Source organism: Macrobrachium nipponense, chromosome 6 (genome assembly GCF_015104395.2).
Source record: "Macrobrachium nipponense isolate FS-2020 chromosome 6, ASM1510439v2, whole genome shotgun sequence".
NCBI lineage: Eukaryota > Metazoa > Arthropoda > Malacostraca > Decapoda > Palaemonidae > Macrobrachium > Macrobrachium nipponense.
Genome location: NC_061108.1, coordinates 95,258,854 through 95,283,853, shown reverse-complemented (window position 1 = coordinate 95,283,853; position 25,000 = coordinate 95,258,854). Strand labels below are relative to the sequence as shown.

General features: G+C 36.5%; 1 protein-coding gene across 8 annotated transcripts in view; it reads left to right on the top strand.

Annotated features, from left to right (window-relative positions):
• The window catches only part of LOC135216362 (kinesin-like protein KIF26B), a 618,765-nt gene that overhangs the window by 420,024 nt on the left and 173,741 nt on the right, over positions 1-25,000 (top strand). For all 8 annotated transcript variants that reach the window (XM_064251608.1, XM_064251610.1, XM_064251609.1 and 5 more), the window contains one exon: positions 6,031-6,268. In XM_064251608.1, coding sequence (XP_064107678.1) covers positions 6,031-6,268 — 238 coding nt within the window. The remainder of the gene's footprint in view (positions 1-6,030; positions 6,269-25,000) is intronic.

Sequence of the window (25,000 nt, the reverse complement as noted above, 5' to 3'; positions counted from 1 at the left end):
TAATATTCAATTATTTTTATTTTTTGGTATTTGTATTTTTCGTGGAAAATATTTACCAAATGGACGAATAAAAACAAAATCAAACAAAAAGCGTCCACCCGGTGATAAAAAGTCCTCCACGAAGAGGAGCACTAACACAAAAATCCAAATATTATTAGCCTCGAAAATAAAAGAATTCTCGGGGCTATAGAGAGGCCAGGGCTGGAATCCCTCTGGGACGCGGAATTCTTCTGGTGAAAGGGATGTGAACGATGTCTTTGAATAATCGATCTTGTGGAGGGTGACCGGAAGGGTCGTAATTCACTCAAGGCCCCCGTGTGGTTAAGCACTCTTCTGACGTCGCTTCCAGCCCGAACATCCATACAAGTCTGGCTGGTGACTGGTTCCTAATTCATGAGGAGCAACAGGCAATGTTCCATTGCTTTTACGCTTTTCTCTCTCTCTCTCTCTCTCTCTCTCTCTCTCTCTCTCTCTCATTCCATTGTACAGGCTCAATTATCAGAGTGCAGAAAATTCTTATAAGGTATAAACATTAAGTGAAAAGGTTTCGAAATTGGTAAATTTAGATAAACAGCAGGAAGAGCAATAAAGTCATGTACGTTTTTGATAGAATGGACGTTTAAACGAGGCTGAATTGGAAAAGAAAGAACAAATCGGTTGGGTGTGTATGTATGTGCGTGTGTGAGTATGTATGTGTATATGTATATATATATATATATATATATATATATATACATATACCAACAGCCTATCGTGTGTAGGCTCGAATAATCATAAGGGAGTTAGTGTCTCTTCATCTGCTTTTGATTTTACCTTTAAGGGTCGTAGTGATGGACGTATTCATAAAGTATGACTGAAGTGAGAAGTTTAAAGGTTATTGTAATTAATAGAATCACATATATTACCTATATCTTGTACAGTAAGCAATTATTATTATTAATATCATTATTAAATTCCCGAGATGTATACTAGTGTTGCACCAAACCCGATTTAATGCCATGTCCCTAGGTTAGGTTGGGTTAGGTTAGGTTAGATTTGTTCTGAGAATTCTTAATGGTAATTTGGGTGTGAGAAATATAATGAGATTGTTTTCAAGAACATTGTATGGTTAGTTCTTAGGATATGACGTCACGCTTTTTTCAGGGAAGGCTGGTACTTGGTTACAGTTTGGGAATATGCGGACGGTAAATGATCAATTATGCATCTGTGTGTCTATTAAATACGACTAGACACGCACACATATAGAGTATATATATACATGCATACATACATACATACATATCATATATACATATATATATATATATCATATTATTATACTATATATATATACTATATATATATATATATATATATATATATATATATATTATATATACAGGCGAGTGATGGAAAGAGATACAAACGCAAGTGTAAAAGGAATCCCCGTAAAAGTACCATAATGTATAGGCTGTATATTTCCGTAGGCATAAAAATAAGGCTGACATATAACGGTGGCGCTAAATTGGAAAGGCTGTGCTGCCCCTCCGGTGATATAAAGCTTAATAGTTTATCCTGAAACATATCCCTCTCCTGGATAAGGCCTATTCTTTTTATGCCTATGCAATTTCAACAGAATTTATGGCCCGACTTTAGGACAGCTAATAAATTTGAATCTGTGTGTGTGAATTATTTCGAGGGTATTCGGAAGTACCTAAAGGATGATGAACCCATTCTGAAACCGCTCCGGAGGATTGGAATAATTTACGATGAATACATGATGCTTTTATGTAGGTCCGGATATATCCTTCATACGATGTATATGTTGCATATGCAAGTCTCTGCACAGAGGAAAAGTGTGGATTCAAGTGCGTTTCCCATTATATATATATATATATATATATATATATATATATATATATATATATATATATATATATATATATATGTGTGTGTGTGTGTGTGTGTGTGCGTGTGTGTGTTGTTGGTGTGGACGTATCGTTGCGTGCTGAATATATTCACTCATTTAGGGGAAAATGTTTAATGTTGAAAAACATATACAAAAACACTTGCGTCTTTGTACGAATATCATATGATTGACATGTACGCATTACCTGTTATGTTAGAAACTTATCTCTGTGTAACAGTTATCACTCGGAATGTACGTGTTATATCAAGAAAATGATCTTTATCATCACAATGAACAACGTTCTATTTTTACTCTCAATAGAGATCCTCTTTATAAGCAAAATGGAGTGAATGGGTAATGAAAAAATAATCTTATAAAAACCAGCCTCTTTGATCCTGTCAAGTGTTGAGTGTCCTTCGACATTATCTACTGTGAGAAAACCAAAATGTATGAAAATATAATCCTAAAGAAGCCGTCCTCTTTTGATATCCCATCGAGCACAGTAGCTTTACCTGTCCCTTAAGGGGCCTCGAGAAGAGGGAGGAAGGCTTAGAGGAATCAGATAAAGAAAAATAGAAGAGGAACAAAAGCTAAAGAAAAATAAAGAAAGTGACATCAGCTCCTCCAAGAGTGATGACGCTCGATCTAGACCAGAACACCTCAAGATCTCTAACTGTCCCTCGCATTAATCCGGTGCTTTTCAACCTTACGTTGCCCTTTGGCAAGGAAGGAATTCCCCTGGAAGCGGGTCCTTAGAGTACGTCCTGCTTCCCCCACGTCACCGGGAACGTAAGAGATCAGAAAATTAAACTAATAGAGGAGGGCAGGCGTGATGTCTTCATACTCCTCCTCCTCCTCCTCCGCCGCCATCGCCTGCTCTTTCTACTCTACTTCTTCGATTTCTTTTCACCTTCCTACCTCCCCTTCCTTCCTCTTGTTTGTCTTCAACCGTTTCAGTTAGTTTCGAACTTCCCATTAAATCATTTTCCAGTTTAACCTGCCCTTCGCTTTATCCTAACCATTTCCCCTTTTCTTTGATCTCCTCCATCTTTCTTTCCTTTTTTATCTATACCTGACCTCTGATTTTTTTCTTCAAAATAATTTTATCCATTCCATTGTGCTACTCTTCCATCATTCTTCATCCGCGCCGTCTCTTCCATTCTCCCGTTTCATCTTAAGGGAGCTTAAAGGAAAACCCATACCTTTGCGTGATACCAGACGATTTTTATACGACTGCGGTAATTTTTATGATCCCGTGAAAGGCGATGTGGAAAGCAAAAGGTTGTGGTTGTGAGGGGAGGGTGGGGTGGGAGTGGGTAGTACTACTTTCGAGAAGGCCAGGTGGGTGGGGAGGGAGGAAGAACATCGACTGATCGTCTGGGAAGAGAGAGGAAAATGGAAAGAGATTTCGTTGTAATGGCTGCAATAAGTAGAACCAGATAGCCGGCTCCGACGAAAGATTATTTGGTGGGAGGAGAGGCTGATGAACCCAACAAGTGGAGCCGCTGTTAGGCTGATAGCAGTTCCTGTTCTTTTATTAAAGGAGTTTTCACGGGCATGCTGCCTACAATGCGTCTAAAATGACGCACTGTAGGTAGCCACTCCTTTTATCCTTCCCCTCTTTGAATATATGACTGTTCTACTCAAAATAATGGACGAATGAAGCTTACCGATTTTTTCTTTGATAACTGTATGAAGGATATGTGCATCTTGAATGTGTATATATTCTTTGTAAAAACTATTAATTTGATAATACTATTCATCAGCTACAAAAAAAAGCATTTTCTTTAGCTTTAGCGAATTTTCTTCCTTAACTTATTTTCGAAACTTCGTTGTAAATGAAAAAAATTAACCTTAAATTTTGAAGGACGGGCTTAACTTTCGTTAGAGCTTACCAACTGAAAAATTGTTGTCGGTAAATTTGATAAAAGGGAACTGCATTTGTTCATGGGTTTTATTCTTAGTAATCGGTTTAGTACTGATGGAGTTCAATATACCCGAAAGAATATGCGTATACTGGTTTCACAGAGGAGAGGAGGTAGAATTATTTAGTTACGTAACAGACAAAGGACCCTGGCTGGAATTCAAATGGATATACTGATTTCTATAAGTTATCTTAATCATAAAACCTTTTTAAGCATATTCAATAATTGACGTCATATCCAATGTTATGAGTATGTCAGAATTTGTCAAAGTTGCAAAAACTATATACATACATACATACATACATACATACATACTACATACATACATACATACATACATTTGGCTGCGCTTTCAATGTCTGACGCAATAAAGAACTGAATGCCACTATAGTCAATAAAAAGAGCAATATTTCTCAAATAAAACAATACAATGAGCAATATTTTTCGAATAAAACAACATAATTTCTTTTTAAAAGCTTTCATCGCAACGTTCCAGCCAGCGACGTACATTTTAAAAAGACATTTCTTTGAAAAAACTGAAAAATCCTAATTTACTCAAAATAATTGCCATTGATACTACTATGAACACTTATCGAAATTTACTGAACCTATCGCTGGTTAAATCACAAGAATAACATCTGTTGCTAGTTTCTAAGAACTGATGTTTAGGATGGAGTTGCCAGCTCCATGCATTCCACGCCCCCTCTCCCCCCACAAAAAAAGAAACTGTTGGGCAATGATGACAATACCTTGAAAGAAAGAGAGAGAGAGAGAGAGAGAGAGAGAGAGAGAGAGAGAGAGAGAGAGAGAGAGAGACTGCTTGGTAAAGCTATTTTTGTCAGAAAACGAGCATCTCCTACCCGTAAAATTGTCAGGTGATTCAAAACAAACGAATATAAGCTTCTGGAAAGCGAATATGGAGTAAAACTCGCGTGGAAAGCCCATGGCCCCAACGAAAAGCCTTAAAACTATTTTATGCATCGTTAAAGTAATTGTTTACACAACCATAAAACCTGTTTACTGCCTATTAAATCTGTGGTCAAACAAGATATAACTTTCCTAATTAACTCACACGTTGGTATCTCAGCTTATACACGCAAGGAATCTCTTTTTATGACCCGAACGGTAGGTTTCTGTTAAAATGAGAAAAGTTTTCCATACTCTCCTGTGATTTAAAGTAGCTTATTACTTGCGTTAGGTTTACCCAAAAAACATTACTTATAAATACATTCAATAAATTCATGTTGAACAGTAATCATCAGCATTAATCATCACCCCAAAATGACTATTATGTCCATAAGTTAAAAAAAAGTATCAATAACGCACTATCATTATCCGTATGTAATTGTCAGCTGTCGTTAGAGGAAAATGTCTCTTTCATGCAAGCTCTGGTGGTGTTTTCCAACTTCGCTTACTTGTAACGCTTCACGTAGTTTGATTAATCGTAAGTGCTAGCACTGTTATAAAATAATCACTCATAAACCCTGACATAAATTACCTCTATTTCATTAAATTTCATCACGGTATTATCTGATGCTGGTGTGCTGGACTAATGATGCTGGTAACCATTTTACAAACATACTATTTTATAGACCTACTACCTAGTAGAAAGCAGCTATATGTATATAGAAGTCATGAAAAGGATATTAAAGAAGTAATGCAAATGAGAAACTAAAAAACAAATGAAGAGTTCAAAGAAAAATGAAAACATTCAAAATTATTAGGCTGCAATATATACATACATACATACATATACATACATACATACTACATACATACATAGCATCATACATACATAATACATACATACATATAATATATATATATACTACACACACACACACACACATATATATATTATATATATATATATATATATTTGTGTGTGCGCGTGTGCGTGTGTGCGCGTGCGTATGACATAGCAGCTTAGTTTATGCAAGCACGTCCCTTTGTGACTTTTCTCATTCATTCCAGGATATGGAATATCCTCATTCCCACAAGAAGCCAGTTTTGGTGACTGATGCCATTCTTGACAGCTTTGATTAAATATAGCTTATTATAGTTAAAGTTTGATCACAAAAGAATATGTATTTAGAGCGCGATTTAATCAGAATACAAAAAAAAAAGGTCAGATCAGAATGCAAAAAAGAAGAAGAAGAAGAATAAATACAGAAGCTGAATTACATACCTAATCACCAACTGTATCTTCTTCCGCAGGAAATCCCCGAAGCCCTCCCCCGTCGCAGGGCGGAGGGCAGATGCCAGCACGGGTGACGCTCCTGTAGCAGGCGACGAAGGGGGATCAGGCACCAGAGGAGTTGTGGAGAGCGCGCCTCCGAGCCCTACCATGGCGTCCCTCGGGGTCTACTGGCCCGCGCTGAGGGATCATCCGCCCCCTGTTCCCCCTCAGCTCCTGAAGAAGCTCGCCTGTAAGGAGACTTCGAGCATAGGGAAGGTAAGTTCTATTATAAAACACAAGTGTTATTTATGAATTCCGGCAATGGAAAGGTAATGTAGACTTGTTTAAAGTTTAACTGTGGATATTCTTTATTTTACTCCCAATTGCCTTTGTAAAATTATTTTGTTGTTTAGAAAAGTGTAGTGTGGCAGCGATAGGATGTTATTCGCTCGTTATTTGGGAAAAAATAGAATCTGAGTCATTACCATTATTATTATCCATCATTAACTTAACACAATATCACGAATATTGCGAATTTACTCTTCATTATCATAATTTTCGTCGTAGATGTAGGGGTAGCAGTAGTAGTTCATGAATATTTACCTGTAAATATTCATAAACTTTAGAGAGACTTTTGATTATCATCACTAATAATAGCACTGAAAGAGCCCAATTCAGAACTAGCGAAAAAACTATTAGTTTTCATATATACAATATTTTTATATACACATACATATTTATCACATGAGCTACATGCATATACAACTGTTTGAATGAACTCTTTATATCTCGTTTCCAAAATCCTTTCTGATACGCTTTTATTTGAGGCTCTGAATCAAGAAGGCGTGAAGAATGAAACGGTGAACATCATTTTTGTAATGAGCGCCCTTCTATACTGAAAGCGGTTTGAGAAAAAACTAAGGAAAATGTTAGTGAAATTAGCATGAATGGGATGGACCATAATATTCAGTCCTAACTAGTAATTTTTTATATTACACCTTACTTGCAATAAGTAAAAATGTTCGTAGATAAATACACGAATATAAAAATTAAATATAAATATGGGCTCTGAAAAATCTTCGTCCTCGTGTAGATAATGAAATAAGGTACTAAATGTCCGTAGAATTTACGGAACTCTTCTCGGCTTCCTCGTTTTCGTTCATACAAATTACTCACTTTTTTAATCAAAAATTGCTAGCTTCAATAAAGAATAATAAGCCTATAGAAACAGTACAGATATTATCTTTTTAATAAGGGAACTGAAAAATTAATTTTCTTTCAGCAGTTTACATCAGTATTCATATATTAATTTACTCTTGCGTAGTGATAATCGATATTGCAGTTCTCAGGGATGGACCCAAGAATAATCCAAGGGTGGTAACATAGCAATACTTATGAATCATTTAAATAAATAAATAGATGCATATTTCTAATGATTTTCCTGGCAAGCATAGAATCACACACACACACACACATACACACACACAAAACACACACATATATATATATGTATATATATATATATATATATATATAATATATATATATATATGTGTGTGTGTGTGTGTGTGTGTGTGTGTGTGTGTGTGTGTGCGCGCGTGTGCGTGTGCGAGCGTGGGTGGGTATATATATATATATATATAGTATATATATATATATATATATATATATATATATATATGATATATTATGTTTTTTTGTTTCTTAAGAAACTTTTAATTATAATAAATATTTACGAATTCTATATCGCCTGTTTCCTCAAATTACCGAAAGATGTATCTGATATCACTTGTATATGATATCGGATAATGAAAGGAAAATATGTATGTATGTTTGGATGTATGTCTGTATGTATGTATGTCCCGTATAGACTCTAAAGTCTGAAGTGTGTGTACATTTAATAAATAATCATAAGAGCGCTTATTTATGAAAAAAAACTTTCAAAAATGGAAAAATTTATTATTTACTTTAATTTACCATAGAAAAAAATACTCGCCAAGCATAGATTTTCTAACCTGCAAAGTGTCGCATATAGATTCTCTAACTTGCTAACTGTAGCTTTAACAGGGGAAACGTGATGAGATTGTCGCATGCTACACGGCAACTCATTATATGGCCTGGTGTATTATCTGCTTTAATTATATTATATTTAAAACGGAGAGAGAGAGAGAGAGAGAGAGAGAGAGAGAGAGAGAGAGAGAGAGAGAGAGAACAATTTACACCATTCACCTTGCTGTAACTTACATACGGTGAATTCAATTTTGAGAGAGAGAGAGAGAGAGAGAGAGAAAACGGTTTAAAGCATCCATTATCCTCTAACTTGACTCAGATTAATTTTAATTCTAGAGAGAGAGAGAGAGAGAGAGAGAGAGAGAGAGAGAGAGAGAGAGAGAAAGAAAGAGAGAGCGAGAGAGAGAGAGAGAGAGAGAGAGAGAGGCTTACGGTAATCCTCTTTCCTATAAATTACGTGAAATTACTTAATTTTTAATCAGTGTCAGCTTTGACACTTTTGATCGCCTATTTCCGTTCTGTTTAGCCTGTTGTTTTCATTAAGACGTGAATAAATTCCTATCTTAATGAGGATAATACATAGTTTACCTAAAAAAATACCCTAATTACAAAAAAATATAATCTGGTAGGCGCAGTCGTCATTGATATTCTAATGTCTTAGATATTTTAAAAGGCATTTTGAAATATTTAATTTCTGTCTAGCATTTTTTTAACATTTAAATTTCCCAGGGATATAATATTTGTTTTGCACACGAACATTACCAGTCCGAGATCACAATAAGTTTGGTGTACTGAGTGTAGGGTAATAGTGGGGATTTGCAAAAAATAAATATAAGTTGAATAAAGAAAAACCAAATGAATTAATAAATAAATGAGAAATCAATAAATGATTATGTTCTAATAAACAAATAAACTAACGAAACTAAGCAATGAAAATGTATCGCTAAATATCTGCCGAGTATCAAGTTTTCTATCTTCGTAACAGAGAGAGAGAGAGAGAGAAGAGAGAGAGAGAGAGAGAGAGAGAGAGAAAGAGAGATTACGAATAATAACTACAGGACAGCCAAGGAATTCAGACGACCACAATTTCTTACACAATCTTTTGAAGACAACCGTTTAAAATTTTCTAATTCCTTTCCAGAATTTTATCACAGAACGAAAACAAGACTCCAGTAGCAACTTTGATAATAAAAAATAACATTGTTATTCCTTTTATGTTCTTAGAATGATCAAACTTCATACTAAAAAAGGCTATATTTTTTATTTACAACCGTTCCCTCGACTAGGATCTTCCTATGAGATATTGCTCCTGTTATTTTTATCTTTATCGAGTTTCTCTGATAAAAATGCTTAGTTGCTCTCTCTCTCTCTCTCTCTCTCTCTCTCTCTCTCTCCTTGGTAACAAATATCTCCTTAATCTTTTATCTCCATTATAACTTCTCACTTCTCCTCTCTATCTTCTCTCCTAACTCAAACACCAACTCGGGGAAGAAAAGCGAACGTTAAGATGAAGAACAACAGAAGCCGATGGCCGCGTTCGATACAACACACTGAATTGTAAGAGAAACTTTACTCTTGCTCTTTTTCCCTTCCTTTCTTTGTCTACTGGTTTTCTCTGCTCTTTATTGATTTCCCTGTCTACCATTATATGTCTGTTAATATACAATTACATTAATTCAATGCAAAAGGAACTTAATAAACATGTTTTTTTCACTCTGAAAATAAGAGAACTTGTATAAGGGTCCTAAACCCGTGGCACGTACATGAACGAATGAACGTTAATGTTTAGGTACTGATTCTTACCTTTCTGATTAAACTCCATATTTGAATTGTATATTTAGGAGTAATTAGTCGATTGGTAATTTTTTGGAGCAGAAATGAAAATGGTCATGATGAGGAAAAAACGTATTGTTTTCCCTTACTAAAGCTTATATCTTGGAATTTACTAATTATATATGAACCAATTTTATATATTGCTTCTTCCTCCTAGTATTACGTTATCGGCAAGGGGCTTAATCTCCAAGCATACTGCATAATCCTTCAAAGAAAGGGATAACTATAATGGAGACGATTTCAATGTATAATTCTTTTTTTTTTAATTTAAAGGTTAATTCACTTTTCTTCATAAAATTAATCAAAACAAATCCTGTCTATAGAGATTCACAATTACAGATGTGATAAGAAAAATTATACTAAACTTTATCAACAAGGCATTAGCACTCAAGCATAATGATAAAAAAATTTTCACCCTGTTTAGTTGCCGAGAAGGAAGTCAGCAAAAACACAAATGAAAACACAATAAGACAAAATTCGTGTACTAAGTTTTAGTGTTTTTGTAAAACAGCATCCGGGTATAAATAATCCAACTAAAATCAACAAGCATCAAGATTGCTCAGCAAAATCAGAGAGAACTTTAAATCTTTGCTCTTGGGATCTCGTTTAATTGAAATATAATATTTACTTTCGTAACACAAGTATAAGGGCTCGTGTTAATTAAGAGCAGCAGGTGAGACATCTAAGTTTAGCATCGCTCTCTCGTCTTGCTACTTTGCTGCGGTTATAGTATAAGCTCCTTACCAATCTTAGACGAACGCTACAATACGTCACGATGAGATTTCGTTCGCATCTATCTAACAAACAACACATGCGAGCATTAACCGGTTACGCTAACGGGTAAACGTAAAGCGATAGATAGGACGACTACTTAGCTGCAGCTGAGCACGCTCCTTACCATCCTCAGACGAACGTTAAACCAAGTTCTCGCTACAGGACGTCACAAGGAGCGTTCATTCGCATCTATCTAACAAACAAAAAACTTGCGAAGACTGACCAGTTACGCTAACGGGAAAACGTAAAGGGAGAGATAGGACTGAAAGGAAGAATGGTGGCCATAAGGTATTACGAGACAACAAAGGTGCGTTCCTCTGGGAAGAGGCAGCTTTATGGAACGATCTCAGGCTTGAAGAGGCTAGCTTCCAGTTCTTAGCCCTTCACCTGAAGTGAAATCAATACGACAAGTTCCTAGGGACGAGCTTTTACCTCTATGGGTGTGTATTTACAAGTGTTTCTACTCTTCCATTCGTGACTGGTTCTTCCGTGTGTTTATTTGGGGACTTACTTATCTGTGAGTCGTATTTCCAACTTATTTATCTATTTACTTATTATTTAATCATGCATTTTGTTAATTAGTATGTGTATTTATTTACTAATTAGTATGTTTTTTTTCGTGATCAAGAGATCGAGGTAGGATTATTTAAATTTCTATTAATTATTACGGCTAAGAGTGTATAGCCCCGAGGAAGGATTTAATAGAGTATATCAATTCTGTGATGCAGAGTCAACTTTTTCTTCTGTTTGTAAAAAGCTTTCTAATTCTATGGGAAATGTAAAGGACGGAAAATATAGTCGATGAGCAGTCGTACTTAGTACCATATAAATAACATTTTTCCTTGAATAATTTACAGAGTGATCTTCCATTTTTTATATGAAAACAAGGGAAAATTATTCGTTCTGTCGATCGTAACCCCAAATAAAAGAGGTGGTTTGAGATTATTATTATTATTATTATTATTATTATTATTATTATTATTATTATTATTATTATTATTATTATTATTATTATTATTCAGAAGATGAACTTTATTCATATGGAACAACCCCACAGGGGCCATTGCCTTGTAACAGTAGTAATACCTCTGTCTTGTAAGACAAACATAGTTGTTGAAACTTATGGCTCTGGATGGGGCTCGCAGCCTCACACCAATGCTGAAGAACTACCAATCTACCTTGGGAGTCTATTCTGAGCGGTACCGGGTTACACTGAAACCTCAGAAGCCAATAGTAGAACATTAAAGATTCATTCCCAGAACCTACCTTACGAACCCAACGCAAGAACTTGATGGTAGAGTTCATTCTTTCTCTTTTTAGCAGTGTCTTCATGTCTGTGAAATAGAAAAGAAAGAAAGCAATTTACGTACGTAAATAGTAACGTTTTTGTCTACATTACGTTAGGTAGAAGCATTCAAAAACTCACCCGGTCAACCTATAGGAAAACAAACTTTTCAAATATCAAATAAACTTTATATTTAAAAGAAAGCATGGATTTGGAAATTAGCCTCCCAGATACGAAAATCCACCGGTGTTATCTTTTGTGCCTGTGAAAGACAGTAACTGGCTAAGGACCTAATTACTGACATTTTATACAAAATACTATGCATTAAACGATGTCGATGGGATACTGCTTTTTCTTGGTGATGTTGTGGTGTGAGGAAAGATTATATTCAAATGCACAACAAACACGAAAGGAATAAACAAAGAGACTTAAGCTTTTAACCAGGAAATATTTAATGATCAAAAAGATGAAAAACAAAAAATGAAAATTTTAATCACAAAACGTAATATGCTTCGCAACGAACAAATAGTTTCGGAGCAAAGCCGCGGAGAACAGCAATATTAGGCGGGACCAGGAGAGCAATTCATTCGGCAATATTGCTGTAATCAGCTATACGGATAATCAAGTCCACGCATTGTAATAGGATGCTGATTGTTGGGTGATTGGACGTGATTGTCGCAGATTATCCATGATTGGGGATTGGATAAAACGGCACAGGCGATCGGATTTGCCGACAAATTTTGAGACCGACTCCATCGATGCCATTACGAGCGCCCTGATAGGTTCGGATTCAAACAAATTATGCCGCAGTATATAAATATTCCCAGTGTTATTTCAAAACTTTAATTACGCCAGATTAAGCAGTAACTGGGGTCATTACTGCGCAATGTAGAAAAACCGTTCGTATAAAATTTGCCAGCGAATATCTACCACCACATATGCTCTAATTATGATTATTTCTTTATATTCTTCATAATAAATATTTTATTCACTTTGACAATACTTTCTGAAAACCTTCAGAAAATGATATAATTCTTTTCTAAGTAAATTCTTTTGAATATATAGTTATGGTCATTGCTTTCTACCTTTCATAGCTTATTTTAAAATATCCGTCTGTTGAGCTGAGGTTTGAAAATTAGGTTATGTTGGTGCTGCAATAAGAATTCTCTGATCAGTTCGGAAGAGCATGAATAAAAAGAAAGATAAATATAACACAAAGAAGACTTACAAGTTTAAAAAAAAATAAATAAACAATAATTGTGTAACTTGTTTTTCATAGTACCTAAATAGGTTTTAAGTGTCAAGATATTCATATCAGCCAGGAAGAAGAAGAAGAAGAAGAAAAAATGGCAACAACAATTGGGAGACTTATTTTTTCTTTAGCACTTATGTTAAAATCTATTACGGAAGTTACGTTAGGCCAGCGCTCAAATAACCTTAGACATTACTTTTAAACCAGTGGTTCTCAAACGTTCTCGTGAGGACCCTATTTGGAGCATTTCAATCTTTCACGACCCACAGTAAAATAAAGAGAAAGAAAGTGTGCATTGATGTATACACTTTATTGTGAAAAAAAAAATGAAAAATGTTTACAGCTTTTCATTCACAAAAGAAAATTGATTGTACATATGGCACTGCTTTTCATTCATTGTGGGGGAGGATGAACATACATTACATAAATCATTTGTGGTTAAAAGAAGAATTCAATTAAGTAACTGAAATACACTGAAAGCGTGGCGATTTTCCCCGTGTCCCTGCTACACATCAATATTGATCTCGCTACCCAAAGGCTCATAGTTTGAGAACCACTGTTATACGACACTGCCCTACGGACTAAATAGGGTTAGACATAAAGAAAAACGAGAAACCTAATGAACATTCACTAAATTTGTCACAAACAAACACGAGTACATTTTTCCCCCATTTTCTTTGAGTGCCGAGATAACAAAGCTTCGAGTTCCCCCTGATTCCCCTCAAGTCTATTTTCCATATAAGTTTGTTCTTTACAAAAGAGCTCAAGAGATTGACTGACTTCCGCGTCTCGATATTTAGAGGAAAAAACAGAGAGAGAGAGAGAGAGAGAGAGAGAGAGAGAGAGAGAGATGAGATAAAATAATTCGTTGAGTTTTGTATTTTACACATGAAAAAAAACATGCGAGAGAAAAAGTTGGAGGGTAAAAGAAGAGAGAGAGAGAGAGAGAGAGAGAGAGAGAGAGAGAGGAGAAAAGGGTCTTTTAAATCGGACAGAGAGGAATTGAAAAACGAAACGATGAAGAATAAAGTAACCACGAAAAAGAGGGAGACGCATAAAAGAATAAACGAAAGAGAGAAGAGAGAGATAGAGAGAGAGAGATGCATAATTCGTTGATTTTGTGTTTTACCGGAAAAAACAAATGGCGAGAAAAAAGTTTGGAGGGTTAATGAAGAGAGAGACGAGAGAGAGAGGAGAAGAGAGAGAGGGGGTAGAGAAGAGAGAGAGAGAGAGAGGAGAAAGTCTTTTATCCGGACAGCAGAGGATAAAAACGAAACGATGAAGAATAAAGGAAACCACGAAAAAAGAGGGAGACGCATAAAAGAATAAACAGAAGAGAGAGAGAGAGAGAGAGAGAGAGAGAGAGAGAGAGAGAGAGCCTCTGAAGATGAAACTTTGGGCTCTGGATCCAACTCCTCATAAGATGAGTTGGGCGAACTAATGCATATTTAAAGACAGCAGAAAAAGTTAATTACGAAAGATCCCAAAGTTTAGCTCAATCAGATGATTGTCTACTTTCCTTTGTTCCCGGCGTTCATTTCGTTTAGCAACGAGATAATGTGTTCTTTAATTATTACATTATTAGTTTACATTCTACGTGTCTTAATTTCATCAACTGTTGGCAGGAGATGCAGTGATTGTTGAATTAGCAGTTCTTGAAATGTTTACACCATGTACAACATAATCACATGACTGAACGCACTCTATCTCAACTATATCTATCTACTTCTATTTAATATTTATATATATGATATATAATATATATATATATATATACATAATATAATATCTATTATATAATATATTATATAATAATAATAATAATATATATATATTATATATCATAATATAAATAAATATAATTATATAATGTGTATATATATAAGATATATGTAATATGTATAAAAAAATAATACATATATATATATATATATAAATATATATATACGTAATATATATATATATATATTATATATATATATATATATATATATATATATATATATATTATATTACAACCTGTTTTACTTTATTTTTCACGACTTCAAAATAAAAAAAGTCTAGGTAAAAAAATCGCAACTTTTGTCAGTTCCTAGGCATTTAAGTATACGTGACTATTTGGCAATGATCAAACATAATAATGTATATGATTTTGTTTACAAAATCTAGCCCTGGTATTATATTACTTGTAAATCCAAAACATGTTTACCTGTTCCGCCAATCATGATATATGATAATGAACCTTCAATGAAACGAAGTGAATGAGTTTGTTGCATGATTCACCTGTTTCCAAGGGTACACTTATTTACCCAGCTAAATCAAACACTCTCGTCACTTTGAAATTGAGGGGAATCTGCTTAGCAAATCGTATTATTAACCGTGAGGTAGACGGATGCTTTGAGAGGCTCAAGTGAGTTTTTCCTTAGATGGCACCGTCATCACTGTTTGTCTGTGAATGAACTGACGTCAGGAAAATGCATATTAGAAGAATATTGTTCTTCTCTGAGAACGGAATATAGGATTCAGGCCAAAGGCCAAGTTCCGTGACATATGAGGCCATTCAGTGCTAAAAGGGAAATTGAAAGTAATATGGTTTGACAGGAGTGACAGGATGAAAAGTTCGCAGCTGCGCAATGAACAATATTTAGGAGAGAATGGATAGTAAGTGGGAAGGAAGTCAATATGAACAAAGGTACAGTAAAAGGGTTAAAAGAGATTGCAACTAGGGGCCGAACAGATGCTGGAAAGAACCTTAAGCAACGTCTACAGTGCACCGCATGAGGTGCACTGACAGTCATACTCCTCCAAAAGTGTTCTTGTCTCTGAGAGACAGTTAAGTGGTCATTCCCGATATCCCAGAAAAAAAAAGTACAGGGAACAACAGACAGTACTCCTGACTCTTACAGAGTCAAAGTCGTCGAAACTATTTGGATAATTCCTCATCGTTTTGGAATTATTATCACACTTCTTCAGTTCTTTGCCAAGGTGTCATGACCAACCGCTGCTACCGAGACTTATTTTTCCACATTTCCTCTTTTTGTTTTATTCGCTTCTTTAGTCCTCAAGGTCGGACCAGATGAAGACAGTTGGTTGCCTCCAGGAAAATGGAGAAACTGAGAAGTGTGCGTCAATCAAGCACCTGACACACTCGCCTCACAATTGACTCATTTTCGGCCTTTTTCTTTCTCCCGGGGAGCAACACTACTTTAACTCCTCCACTCCTGCTGCTCTTACAGCCACTTTAAGTTCATCCTTTACAATCGCTCCTCGAATTCTACCATTCCCATTCCACTACTTTTCTCACCCGTCCCCGTACCCAGTCCCACCCTCCCGTCAGCCCCGTCCCGCTTCTTTCCCCGGCGGCGCGCCGCTAACCCATCCCAGACTGCGGAGCGTTCACAGCAACCAACAACAACACCTTGCTGTCTGACCGTTCGTCGGTCGACCCGCGGAAATAACTTGAAGGCGATACCATCTGGGATTCCTTTACGTCGGGGGAAATACTACATGGAGGCGGCCAACCTTTTCCGCGGTTAGGTTTCTCCATCAACCTTCCTTCTGCCGCGCTTCCAAGGCATTCTCTCTCTCTCTCTCTCTCTCTCTCTCTCTCTCTCTCTCTCTCTCTGAGTCTCTGGTTCGCTTTACGGTCAGCTTTGCTCGTTGGGTCCTGTCTTAACCTAGTCCCCTCCCCTCATCCCTCTTACCTCCTTATGCCCTACCTGGACCAGACCGATATTCTTTTCTGTTTCTCCTTTTACTGCTGTTCATGATGATTTTAACGCGCTTATATCTTCTCTTATCTTCTCTTTGTAATGTTTTCTTCAGTGAGCCACGCTTTCCATCCGTTATCTTCTCAACTTCCTGTCTTCCTTTCATACTTATGTTGGCTTTATCGTTATTGTACCTTCGTATCTATCTATACCTTTCGTTATTGTACCTTCGTATCTATACCTGTTGTTTTGTACCTTCGTATCTATACCTGTCTGGTCTGCAATTTCATTTTTCTCGTATTGCCTTCCTTACATCTTACTCCTCCAATGGTCCCCATCTTTTATTTGACTCTTATCTTGCCTTCCTTGCTCTGCTTCTTTTAGCCCTTGAATTATTCACTCGTGGCTTATACTGTTTATTACTCTCTCCTCTTCTGCATTATATCTTTGCGCATAACATTATTACTCGTTTCCAGAAATCAATGACAACTGAAATGAGATTGAAATGAAGAGAGAAGGAAAAATTCTTGCTTTATGGTAAAAATTACCTGGGCAAAATATCCATACAAAAAAAAGTTTTTGATAAATAAAACGTTTTTGTGGAGGAGAACCATAATAATGGAAATAGCATTACCGCTCAGAGACTGCATGATGTAATGTGGTAATCATGTAGATTATATCCGGAAAATGTTATTAAAAAAAAACATGTCCTGATGTAAATTGATAAAATAAAGATTGTTTCCTGTATTCAGCCATTTAATCTTCTAGGACTTCCGTAAAGTACTCCATATCTCTAAGCAAATAATAAAACATCAGATGTATAAACCTCGTACGGGTTACCTAACGCCCATCGACATACTCTAGGGCCTTTTTCGAGATTCGTGAAGAACCCTTAAGTGCGGCCGATTCGGAGAACATCGGATTAAATGGCTGCCCTTGTAACCGACGCGAGTGACATGAACCAGCAGAACGTGGCCCTACGTTGAAGGTCAAGAAGGTCATTATAAAAAGGTCGTCAGAAGTTAAGTCTCACCAATGGCGATTCAGGAATGGAGCGAGGGTATTACGATACCAATCTCAGGTCAAATTTCAGTTTTTAAAAGATTACAGCAGATTTGTTTGGCCTGTGTTGAAGTGTCACTGGGTGAACATGAGGATTAGAAACTGCAAAATGAGTATAAAAATAGTCTGGAAATCAGAAGGAAAAATCGTCAAGAATCTGACTAGACTGAGTGAGGAGTGCTGACTACTTAGAGGTTTAGTAATTGAACTATTTTCTCATGTTTCTACTAGTTAACTGAAGTGTTTTACTCAATGACTAAATCACTTTAATTTACAACGTTTCATTTCTGGTTTGGAAAAACCTACTATTCCTAACAACTTTAATGACTGGTATATGTTAGAACCCTAGTCCCAACAACTTTTATTACTACTAATTTTATATTAGTTAATTTCAGCATGCATAAAATCAAGATGCCGTGAATATGACGGAGGCGTATAAAGCATAAAACGATGGGGGTTACTGCAAAATGAACTAGCAATAACTAATCTTGCTCCAGCCACAAATATATATTTCCTTTTGTGGAACAACATACCAATGAAAGCTTGCTTTATCTTTCGTCTTCAAGCACAATAATCAATTTGCCGTTAAAGGATAATTATATGCATTATTTTCATTCTGTAACTATCCAGTTTCTCATCCTGCATTCTCTCTATCTATAGAAATAAATGGAAAACGAACATCAGAAAGAGAGAAAAAACCCAAGAAAGTGAGGAGTACTTCGTCGAGCCGTTCCGTTTTTTTATGGAATACATTTTGGGAGAGCAGTAAACGCTGCCTCTAGTTTTCTTTAATCCTTACTCTTTCTCTCCCCTCAGCATAGCTGTGACCCACAGCAGTCGTCTAACAACTACGATTACATAATGTACTGCATAGGTCAACAGAGGCTCGTTTGACTTTTAGGGAACGTACTCATATCTCTCCGGACTTTCTCGTCCTGATAGCGATTCGAACACGGGTCGTTCAGTTGTAAGAGAGAGAGAGAGAGAGAGAGAGAGAGAGAGAGAGAGAGAGAGAGAGATAATTGCTCACACAGAGTTGCTTTCTTTCATCATCGCTTAGAAAGTCTTTGGTACTTATATCTTTCTACGGGGAAAAAAATGATTCGTATGAGAATGAAAGGAGAGAAAGAGGGAAGGCATTCCCTTGATAATTCTTCAATCAGAAGTTGCGAAGCAAAAGGCTTATCCAACAATTAATCTCTGCCATGTAGCTCCCGTCGACAAATCAAGATTTATGTAGGGGCAAAACCGGAGGGCCTCAATCTTCATTACCGCAGTTATCATAGTACAATATCGTAGCCATCAGGAGTTCTCTCTCTCTCTCTCTCTCTCTCTCTCTCTCTCTCTATCCTTCTATCTTCTTCTTTTTCTTCTTCTTCTTCTTCTTCTTCTGTGTTGTTGAAGAAGCGCTCTTCTTGGAATGATTTCATTAGAAGCTTTACAGAGAGCTGATAGATTGTCAAGAAATAAACATTAAAGGCGATGAATATGTTGATATCAAAAGAATAATCTAAACATATGTAAAATAAAAGAATTATTACTAGTATAAATCACCGCTGTAAATTGGGAGCTATTTAGAGATACTAACACCAAACTAATAAACAAAAGTATACGAGAGAATAAGTGCTAACAAATGAATATCAAATAAATATAAACAACAACAAGGATAAAGAGAAATACCTCTTCACAAACGTCCCCAGAATTTTATAGGAAATAGCTTTTCGTGAAATGATTTATGAGTAATTAACTGCTACTAAACATGATAAAGTCTGATGAATTATAGGTCCTTTATATTTTCATAAAATTTGCCAGCGTGATTTAGATCTTACTATAAATTCCCAATTGCCTACTTTGATGACATATTGGGAAGGAGAATTTATGAAAGATATAACTCCTGCAAGCTGTATATATATCAAAGTTTTATTGCGGAAAATTCAGACTGTAAGTCTCACGCACTCTGATGATTGTGTGTGTTTGGTTGCCCGTCTATAGACTGTGTGCATGCATAAGTATTCTAAAACAGAATAAAAAAATTGAGGTATTCTACTCTCAAATGTAACATAAGGTTACTCATTCTGTTTCCTTCACGAGCCTGACTACTACCTATTCCTTCCTACGTCCATCGCCAGTTTAAAAGGGTCCGTTGCTAGTACGATTTGAAAGCTATGCGATAGTCGCTGGAGCCAACACGTCCATTGGATCTGGTTTTCATTGTTTTTTTTTTTTTTTTTTTTTTTTTTTTGAAAAGCTAAGTAGTAACTAATAAACCGTTTGGCCGAAGCTAAACAAAAATCTAAAGCGTTTTGATTATAAGTGGGAGTATTTCTGAAGTCGAATTCATGTGCACGTAGAATAGGAGGATTGAAACTGCCTACATTTTTATTCAGAGGAGGAAGTGCATTCAGACTAGTTTGTTATAGTGGGTGAATACAAGCTAGTGTAACACGCCATTTCATTTCCTAAACCTAGGAAGGATTTCTGGACTCAGTTAACCCAGCAAGCTACTTCCTAATGATTGGAGTAATTGGCCAAATATTTACAAATATGCTTTTATTGTTTAAAGTTCACATCCCCCACAGGTCTTGCCGATTTTCACAGAAACATGACCTTACTGACTCGCTGAGCTAGGAATGGTGAAAAATCTACGGGGTCTAAAAAGTAAATTCTGGTGTCACTCGCTGTCATAGAGCTTTTGTGGATTTATATAGGTGGATATTTATATGAAGGTCAACGAAACAGACAGACTAGTGTTCTTATTTAGCCAGGCTGCGAAACAAAATAGGTAAAGGGAGGCAAGAGTGGGTCTTTGCACCAAAGAAAGTGTTAGACCTATCTTTCATGAAAGGGCAGGCAATGCGACCAGTGGAAAAGGATATGTGAGGGGGACATTTACGGGATGTATCAGACTGAAAAGGAAGCAACCAAAGCGCACAAATCTTAAGCTACAGGATTCCAGAGCCCAATGTAAGTGTTAGAAGACAGAGCCTTATTGGTGTTACGAGACTCGCCTCAGTTTTTGAACAGGATAACGGAGTAGTATTTACTTTTAAGGCGGGTTCCTTGTATTTCCTCTTTCATCAGGTGACTTACAAACAAATAAACTTCTCATTACATCATGCCTTTAACAGGTAATGGAGTAAAGGCACGATGTGGTGTCTCATTGATTTAAAATGCAAAAATATAACTTTTCTCGTTTCTTGGGGGAATTCCTTTCGTATGAAGAAACGATCGAATTAGGCCGATCTCACAATACAGTATTGAACTCGTGAAATATTTAACAGAGGCTTTGGAAACCAGTTTCTTCTCCTTTGGTAACCAATTCATTCTCATGTTATCTCATTCATTTATTGAAGGAGAAGGAATATGGAGCACCCGGGTGATGTCAATGTCACCTGTCTTACTTTAAGTCACACCTGTCAAAGATTAAATCGTGACTTGAAGATAAATGCTTGTCTCTGTACCTTCATCATAAAAAAAAGAAAACATTTCCTCAGAGATTTTCCATTTGGGAAGAAGATCGTCTATCTAAACGCACGCATGCGGCGAATGCTTCGAGAGGAGAAAAGAGCATAATTCCTTTTAAACTCCGAGGCTCCGATTGACTCTTTCACTGTGAATCTCTCATTCACTGCTTCTGGCCAATTAAGCTTCCTATCAATGAACCCCGGTTCCATTTTTTCCGTCCCCGAATTGGCGACCAAAGGCACAACAAAGCCATCGGGTATATCTTGATCATCTCTTTGATCGCGGGACTCGACAAAGAAATGCGAAGAAAGGAATTGGAAGACAATCGGTGAGTTGGTAATTATACCTCTTTTATTTTTGCCTTTTCCAAGTTGCGCTCCGTTTAGACACTATTGCTTTTATTCCAGGTCTGCTTTTTTCCCCCTTTGTTTTGCGCAGCGTTTTGTATCTGGGTTTGGGTAAATTTCCGGGGCCAGAATCGAAAGGAATGGCAGTTTTTTTTTTTTTTTTTTTTTTTTTTTTTTTTTTTATCTCCTCAACCTTACGGTTAATACACCCTGTTTTGCTTTTGCATCCGTATAAGAATGGTTATTATTATTATTATTATTATTATAATTATTATTTGCAATGAGCAACAACATTAAAGGCGCAAACTAAAGGTCTTTAAATGGCAAAGAAAGCTTTTACAGAATTTAAAGAACAGCGAACACATAAAACTAATCAACAAACAACAGCATCTTTAGAAACGACAACGAATGGTAGCGGGAGTACTCACCAATTTTACTGGTTATGCGGCTGATTCACTACTTGATTATGGGAACACTTTGCTACGAAACAAGAACACTCATAATTTTGCTACTGTTGCACTGTTCACCAACTTTAACGGGGATGTCTTATTTGGGTAAGCAAGGAAAACCGAATCTGACAGATCTGTTACAAATGACATATCTGTACATCATCAAATGGCCAGGAACGAGAATCCGATGCCACAGAAACATGACAAGAAAGATCTGGAAATCTATGATAAAGGACGAATATTTCCAAAAGAAATATCGAATCCCTCAATGGAAATCTGAATACAGACGAGAAATTTCCTGCCACTTAAAGCAATTTTATGGCCAGTTCTGTCATTTCGGTTGTTACGCTAATGTCAACGACGTAAAACTGAGACTATTGAGTGGGCTATTTATCAGAGAATTACCCATAAATATAGATAGCACGAGTTTATTTTTTTTCGTGGAGGGAAGCAAACACTTGCTTTGCGGATATGAACTTAACTCTCCTTTTGTTTCATATCTGTTGCTGTTTACCCTTTTGTTCTATTCACATGCGAGTATAAACTTGTATAAGACTGTATCGAAGCACTTATTTTAGCTTAATATTAACTCTCTCTCGCTCTCTCTCTCTCTCTATATATATATATATATATAATATATATATATATATATATATATATATATAAATAGTTCAAGTTAAACGTATACTAAGTTACTCGCTGGACGAGTGGTTTTCGCGATCGGCTGACAATCCGGTGGTCCAAAGTTCGATTCCCGGCTCTGTCAACACGGAATCAGAGGAATTTATTTCTGGTGATAGAAATTCATTTCTCGATATAGTGTGGTTCAGATTCCACAATAAGCTGTAGGTCCCATTGCTAGGTGACCAATTGGTTCCTAGCCACGTAAAAATATCTAATCCTTCGGGCCAGCCCTAAGAGAGCTGCTAATCAGCTCAGTGGTCTGGTAAAACTAAGATATACTTTAAATGTATACTGCAGAATATTGAATGTGAAATTACTTCCATTTACCGTCAGAGATCCATTGGAAATTACGAATCTTATGCTATACGTGAAAACCAACTTAATATTTTAATCGTAAAGAGGAAGTAATAAAAAAAATGAAGCCATGAAAGCTAGTCACATCCAATATAAAGTGGAAACATATATCACATTTTGAACACACACACACACACACACACACGCACGCACACTTTTTTTCCTTTTTTTCGGTACTTGATGCTAACAGACGATCCCATCTAGATATAAAAAAAAGTCGTAATGACCCGTGCGTATTTTTAAATTGTTTAGTGCTCCGAATAGTCGGCTCAAGTATTTGCTTCTATTTGCCATTCATTTGGTTGATTGCAGGGCTGGGTCGCTTATTTTTACACAGGGGGACCGGGATTCCCCCGACCCCCCATATTTTTTTTCTAAGCCTTCCGGCTATCTGATACCCCCTTTTGATATCGTGTTCTGCTTGATCTTTACACACATGGTTTTTTTCTCTTTTAAAGGGAAACGAGGAAATAAAAAAAGAAGAAAAAAACATGCGATTTTGAAAAGAATTTGGTAAATATTAAAGTGTAATTTTGCGTTCAAGCCTTGCAAAGTTTTTGTTCTGTATTTCGCTCCGTCATGCGCATTGTAATTCTTTTGGATAATCGTCTCTCTTGAATTCTTTTATATTCTTTAGTAAAAATTTTCCCGGTAAAAAAGAGGATTAGTTATTTCGGCTTAAATACTCAAGACAATCAAAAGTCACGATAAAAGGGAAGGGTTGAGCACAGGATTGTCGTTGGTTGTTCGTAAGCATATCTATCATTACCAAATCTCAGTTCCAAGTTACATTTAAGATAGTAAAGACGAAAATTGCGGGCTATTATAATTTCATGTATCTTTGAAATTAACAAGAGTTCAAAGTGAAAGGGAAAAAGTGAACTCCTAATACAAATCCAACTTCATAAGTCAGTCAGCTATGGCCATATGCATCATGCTGAGAGAGAGAGAGAGAGAGAGAGAGAGAGGCCTTTCATATCTGGTCTCCTTTTAAGCCCTTATAAGACTGGAAGACTCCCTCCGCCATGTCCTTCCCTAACCTACCTCCAGGACCCCCGAAAGTGAGAAGGCTGCTCCCCCTCGAGATCCCTTCGGCATCCAGTCTCTTCCAAGGCCTATAAACGGCCTGCCAATACACTCTGCTCGGCGAAGTAATCCAGCCCGAAGGAATCCCGAGGCCAGTGAGAGGCCATAAACGGGATTTATCCACGGCAATGAAGGAGACATACATCATCATAATGAGTGGCACTCTGACAGTGCGTAGCGGACCGTGCCACTGTGCCAAAGGAGGCCTTAGGAGATACTGCTAGGAGAGCTCGGCTAGTCTATCCTATACTTCGCTGGGGTCTTTGCTTCATTTTCTTCTCTCTCTCTGTTGCTAAGGAACAACCCTGGTTTTTACTGCTTTGTTTTCTTGCCTCAGCTGCTCTGGAGTCGCCTGGCGTTTGTTTATTTTCTTCCTTCTATTTCTTCCTTTTAATTTGAATTATCTTTCCTCTTTTGCTAGGATATATTTCTGGTATTTTATTTCTTTACCGATGCCTTCGTTTTGTTTTTTCGCTTCTTGATAAGGCACACTATAAACTTTAATGCTGTTCCATTGTTCCTCGGGAGCATATTCTACTGAAATTTACGCAGTATAGACTGGGTATCCACTTCATTCATGTCGCTTTCTGGGGAACCAACTTGATTTGGTTTTCCTCGACTGAGGTCCCCTATTCAAAATTTTTCATTGCAACAAACGTAAATTTGAAACTTTGTTCTAAATCAGAGGTAGTCGCAA